General features: G+C 27.8%; 1 protein-coding gene across 1 annotated transcript; it reads left to right on the forward strand.

Moving 5' to 3' along the window:
• The first annotated feature begins 4962 nt into the window (after positions 1-4962).
• LOC107940153 (zinc finger CCCH domain-containing protein 49) lies at positions 4963-6662 on the forward strand. The gene has a single exon (XM_016873584.2). It carries the CDS (start codon positions 5183-5185, stop codon positions 6305-6307), a length of 1125 nt encoding a protein of 374 aa, XP_016729073.1. The 5' UTR covers positions 4963-5182; the 3' UTR covers positions 6308-6662.
• The last annotated feature ends 201 nt before the right edge of the window (positions 6663-6863 follow it).

Genomic DNA, 6863 nt, shown 5'->3' on the forward strand with positions numbered 1-6863 from the left:
AATATTAAAAAAACTAAAAATAAAATTATGTAAAATAAAAATAGAGGGTTTAAATATAAAATTTTAACATAGTAGGAGGACTAAGCTTAGAAGTATCCCGACGGTAAAGGGATTTTTCTCGTACCACGAGCTGAACATGGTGTTTTGTCCGAACCGGAGGGGATTCTCTAAAGATTTGCCACGTGTACTTTTTATAATTATTTATTTGTTGTTCCTTTTGGACCCTGTTTCTGATTCTGGCTTTAGATAACGTGACTTCACGTGACTGTCGTTGACTCTTTTTTTTTTTCTCCTTTGACTGTATTCTCCTCCCGACAATGGCCCTTTAAAATAATTATATATAATAATCTAAATCCATTTTAATAAAATTTAAAAGATTAGTTAAATTTTATAAAAACATCTATTTTTACAAAATTTTAATATATTAAAATATAATAACATTTGTAGTGTATGCCGTTCTCAGATTCGACTCTTGTTCTCTGTAAATATCATGTGTGAATTCTTATCAATATTTATTACAATTTTGAATTTATCATGTTTTGAATTAAATTTATTCTAATTCAAGTAAATCAAGTATATATTATTTATGATTTTTATTGTACTTACAATTGTATTTGTATTTGTAAATTCTTTAATATTAATGAAATTACGAATAAAGTCTTAATAACAAAATTAAAGATCTTTAGAACTTTGAAATCTCATGTTTGAGTCTCATCTCCATATTTACTTTTTTAATCCATATAACATTTGGATACTTTTCAAATTTATTTTATTCTAGGTATGAGTGTATTTTGATTTTCAATTAAACTTTTCTCTATAATTGATTAATTTTAATTATTTTTATTTGAATTAATTATTTATAATTGCAATGCTAATTATCTATAATTTTATATTGTTGTTTAAAAAGGTTAACTGAATCTATATCATCTATTTTTATGTAATTTTATATTTTATGTAAATTGTAGTAAATTTAAATTTAAATTTTACTATTTTAATCAAAACTTTATTTATATGACAATTTTACGTATTTTTTCCACCTAATTTTATCCTTAAAAATATATTAATAAAATTCATAGGATTTGACACACAATATTTTTATAAAATCGAAATGGTTGATAAAAAATATCTATGTGAGCAATTTAATTGATTTTCATTAAAGTTTCCAATTTCATTTATTAAAATATTATTATTGGCTTATCTTAAATCATGCATAAAGCTGATTGTCACTGTTTTCTAGGGTTTCGTTTCTTGGATTATATTACACAATGGAATTTTGTAGGTGTCACTGTTTTCCAGGGTTGGAACCTTACGTAATACTTAATACTTCAAGAGATTTCTGCTTTTAGAGATTCCAAATTTAGTAATATTATAATATAATCCCTCAATTATTGTACATATCTAAGGTTGTCTTTAGTATAAAACATAGGTTAACATGCACGTTTACAAATTTCTATTTTAATTTTACTCATACCTATTGAGAACGGTAACAGAATGTGATGTCAAGATTTGGGATTAAATTTTTAAAAAAATTTAGGGATTTATTTTTCAGAAATTAGTTCGATATCTATCTAGACTTATAGTAAAATAAATTTATACAAGGTCTACATGCAGTGGGACATGAATAAAAAATATATAAAGCGAGGACTCACGTTACACATAGTAAGACTCAAACTTAATATCTTAAAGTTCCTAAGGCATTAACCTTATCATTAAGTTAAGGCTTTGTTAAGGGAGGCTAACTTTATCAGGAAAAATCCATGAAGCAATAAACCCCTCAACGGGTGAGTATCGTCCTCAGTGGGGGAAGGTTGTCTCTCAACTCTAATGATAGCTTGAATGCCTAAAGAGATAACAAGTTCATAAAGTGTGAGTACATTGTTAGGTGTCTTATAAGACGAACCATTTGAATGTACATGATCACTCATTATAGAAATCTCAATATATACTTTTGGTGGAATTTGAATATGTGCCTAGAGACGAAGTCAGAAATTTAGTATTAGAGAGGCAAAATAAAAATTTTAAAATTTTAATTCACCTTAATATTTATTTTATTTTTTATTATTTTATAATAAAAATAGAAAAATAAATAATCAAAATAGGAAAAATTAGTTGAATAATAACACATGTATAATTAATATTATTTATTTCATTGTGCTTAATAAATACATCTCGTTGAGATCACTATAGGAGTAAGTTAACTTGTTGGAGTAAATTAATATATATATTTGAATTGGGTAAAAATATTTTAAAGTTTAAAGTTTTTTTTTTGAATAATCTCTTGATTATATCTGTATTTTTTTTACACAACATTTAAAATTACCTATAGTTCCTTCCTAACTCTTAAATAAGAGAATAATGTGTTTCAAAACACTCGAACACACGTCTTCTTATATTGACAATAATGTCCATGTCGATCGAACTAAGATTCAAGTCAATTTTAAAGTTAAAATTTATAATCTTATAGTCAGGTCATGTATATTAAATCAAATAAAACTATAAAAATTTAAAAAAAAATCACCTTTTTACGTGGAATTAAAAAAGGAAAATTAATTTTTAAATATCATTACGTTGTTGGGTAATAATAAATATTGATTTTGAAAATTACTCATTTCATAATTTTGATCACATTAATATAACATTTTATATTATTTTGGATAATTTTTGATAAAATTTAAAATAATAATTTAAATATGTATATTTAATAAAAGATAATTTATTTTGAACATATTTTTTTAAATAAAATTAACTTAATATTTATGATTTTTTTTAAGTTTGATGTAAGTGAAATTTTATTAGAATTATCAAACACTTAAAAATTAGATCTTAAAATCAGACAAAAAGTTGCCAATAAAAAATGCGACACATGAGTGGATGTCGATAATTTTTAAGTAAATTAAGAGGAAAATAAATAGTTTAGATATTAAAATCAGACAAAAATTCTAAATACTAAAATAAAATAAAAAATAATATAATTCAACAACCAAAATAATAAATAAAGCTTGAAATTTAATAACCAGATCTTTTGACGTGGAAAGTTTTTATTCTATTTTTGGTCGTGGACATTAATTATTTCATAAACCACACAAAATTAATTCTCTAGATTCTGATCCAATTTAATTTTAATTAATTCGATTTGATTATAAAAAAATTAATAATTTAAATTTAAATTAACACAAATTCAAACAAACTTGATAAAATAACTTAAAATGATTAAAACATTCAACTCCAATAACCTAAACAAAAACAACCCTAAATTGACTTAAACCCGAAAATAATCTAAATAAAAATTACTCAAAAATCGATGACAAATAAAAAGGACCTACTTGGCTGATCTAATCGAGGCAAAAAGAATAATGGTTTTAGATGTGAAATAATATTTTTTATACATTAATTTATTAATTATTTTTATTTTTCGGTGTAATTTGGATGAGCGATTATGTCCGATGCATTCAATTTATCTTCTATCTTATTTTATAATATCTAATTTTATCGTTATTATTATTATTTTTATACTAATTATAAATAAACACACTTTCTATTTAAACTTGGCTTAACAGCCTCAACAAAATTAGAGATTGAGATTTTATTTTTGTTTTTATTTTTTGTGTCAGAGAAGTAGATGGACATTTATCATTAAGTTCAGTTGTACTATAATTGTACTATTAAATAATAAGGAATAAGAACTTCAATAAAAAAAGGATTTTTTTTTTTCATCTTTATCCCATTGGAAACCTAGGGGTCTACCATCTTATTTTTTCCTCTACACCTATGTCCCTGCACTTACGCCACGTTTCAGTAAAAATTACACTCGTCCATTTTATGATTTTTATTTTTTAATTTGATTAAAATATGCTAAATAATTAACACATTTTTATAAATTTTATAAAATTTATTTTTTTACAGAATAATTTATTTATTGTTGATGCTTATTCTTTGGGGTTATTTTATTTTTATATTTTATTATATTATTATAAAAGAATTTATTGAATTGGCATAATGCATTAATTATATATAATTTTCATACTACAAGTTAATTATTTTCCAAAACTTTTGTTCAGATAAAATTTAGTCACCATTGATTAAATCCGAGATTGATAAATATATATATAAATCTTTTACTACTTTAATTAATGAATAAAAAATTTATAAATGTATTATTTTTTCTTATTAAATAAATATAATTTACCAAAAAATTTATATTTATTAAAAATACATTTCTTACAGATATTTCTTTTTATATTTTGAAAATATAAAATAATGACAGGTGTCAATTTTTAAAATCTATTCGTAGAGTTGAAAATTCCACTCTGATTGTACATGACAATTATCTATATTTTTGTTTCAAAAGATTATTTATATTTCATTTCTTTTAAAAGATAAAAAAAATATTTAATTTTTATAAATGAGGTGTTTTGTTGGAATGTAACTTTTAGATAGAGTTGAGTTGATGTTGTTATTATTATTATAACAATAAAAAGAATGTGTATAAAAATAAATACTTTTATATATTATGTATTCTATAAAAAAAAGTTATATAGTTTTCGGTAAAAGTATCATAGAGACATTTATATTAAGAGTTAGAATGTGTTTTGCATTCTCTACTAAAAATATGAAAAAATTGGTCTTTATGCGTTATATCAGAGAGAAAATTAGTCATTTTGTTAAATATTATATCTATTTTAACAATTAAAAACTAGTCTATATATGTTAAAATGAGGTATAAATAGCATGTCATGTGTATCTGTCTAATTATTCTATCGCCACACCAAATTTTAATGATTGAAGTGAATAAAACTTTTAGTAAAAAGAAATAATCTGTTAATTTTAAATAAAAAGATAAAATATAATTTGATTTTTAATAGGGTCTATTTTTACATATATTTTTCATTGGCAGCATTAAAATGAATCCAACACGTGGCTGTCAAACGAGTGAACATTCATGTCGGCTTAAATAACAAAGATGTAACTCCAACATTACCCGCACCTAGATCATTTTTTACCGCAGTTGAAAGTGGACACTTTTTTAAAAACTTGATTTATAGTAGCTCCTAGATTTTTAACCAACCACGGTTAATATAAAACTAACCACAGTTAAACAACCATACTTTCCACTCCCAGCTTCTGCTTATAAGCATCCAAAACTTGCCGGTATTTCCCTATACAAATCTTACAATCCAAAAAAATGATGCTTGGAGAAACTCATCGTCCAAATCCAACCGTCCACGTACCACCTTGGCCTGATCTCGACGATGATCAGACGGATGTAGTTTACTCTCCTATCCATTACAATGCAACCGACAACAACTTGAACAGTAACGGCAACCCGTTTTACCTCCATGAAGCGTTATCAGCTTTACAACGTTATTTGCCATCGAACGGGCCAGATGTTGAGTTGGATTCCGAGTTTCCGGGTTTGGATAGTCCGGATTCACCGGTCGATGCTTATTCCTGTGACCATTTCAGGATGTACGAGTTCAAAATCCGGAGGTGTGCTCGTGGGCGGTCTCATGACTGGACCGAGTGTCCGTACGCCCATCCCGGTGAAAAGGCTCGTCGGAGGGATCCGAGGAAGTATCATTATTCGGGTACTGCATGCCCGGATTTTCGTAAAGGGAACTGCCGGAAAGGAGATTCATGTGAGTTCGCTCATGGGGTTTTTGAGTGTTGGCTTCACCCGGCTCGTTACCGGACTCAACCGTGTAAAGATGGGTCGGGTTGTCGTCGTCGGGTTTGTTTCTTTGCTCATACTCCTGACCAGCTCCGTCTCGTAAGCTCTACTGATACTTACGACGGTTCACCTTGTGGTAAATCGCTGACGTTTTGGTCTTCACCTGGTTCGGGCTCACCTCCGGTTAGTCCCCGTGCTGAGTCTTGCTCTTCCCCTCCGGTCTCGCCGATGGCTCAGTCGCTAAGCCGTTCTCTGGGTTCGGCTTCCATTAACGAGATGGTGGCCTCTTTAAGGAACTTACAGCTAGGAAAAGTCAAATCCTGGAAAACCCAAGTTGGCTGTTGCTCCCCTTCGTCACCTTCCAGTTTCGGATCCCCCAGAACAGCAATGATCCGACCCGGTTTCTGCAGCTTACCCAGTACTCCAACCCGAAACTTAACCCGTCCAGGTATCAGCTACCCGGATTCATGGGATAAAGTGTGTGAAGAAGAACCGGTAATGGAACGGGTGGAATCCGGACGTGATTTACGTGCAAAGATGTTCGAGAAACTGAGTAAAGAAAATTCATTGGAGCGGGTTAACCCGGATCAATCTTCCGGAGGTCCGGATTTGAATTGGGTTTCGGACTTGGTAAACTAAAAGTGAAACTAAAATCTTTTTTTTTTATTTAATTAACTTTTAATCTATTTTGAGATTTCTTCATTGTGAATATAGCCTCTAAAAAGGTTAAAAAGGAAGAAGAAGAAATCTGAAAATTCTAAAAAAAAAAAGAAGCTTAAGCTCTTTTTTTTTTTGTATAGGGTAAGCAAGCAAGGGGGTTATTGTAATGGTTGATATTGTGTTTTTTATTAAGTATTTTGAATTATGATTATCCAAGTTGCTAATCTTTCTTATTTGTACTAAAAAAAATAGTAATTAAATATTGTAAAATTTTAGAGCTTATGTATGCTCTTTTATGGTCCTTGCAAGTTAATGCAATCTATATTTTGCCAAATATTAGTGTTATAAATATTTATTTTTATTGTTAGTGATGGTAGTCTCCATAGACTTTGGTATTGAGTACGATAGAAGAAACCCTATTTTATAATTGATTGTTGAGTGATGTTTCATGCATAATTTTTTTTTTGAGTGAGGACCAAATTTTAACAGCAACGTCATTCGGTGGTGTATAATTTGATTATCAGATTAGTATATA

This window comes from Gossypium hirsutum, chromosome A07 (assembly GCF_007990345.1).
Source record: "Gossypium hirsutum isolate 1008001.06 chromosome A07, Gossypium_hirsutum_v2.1, whole genome shotgun sequence".
Lineage (NCBI taxonomy): Eukaryota > Viridiplantae > Streptophyta > Magnoliopsida > Malvales > Malvaceae > Gossypium > Gossypium hirsutum.

Bases quoted from the DNA above. Each gene is read 5' to 3' on its own strand.
- LOC107940153 (XM_016873584.2), top strand. From the start codon at position 5,183: ATGATGCTTGGAGAAACTCATCGTCCAAATCCAACCGTCCACGTACCA.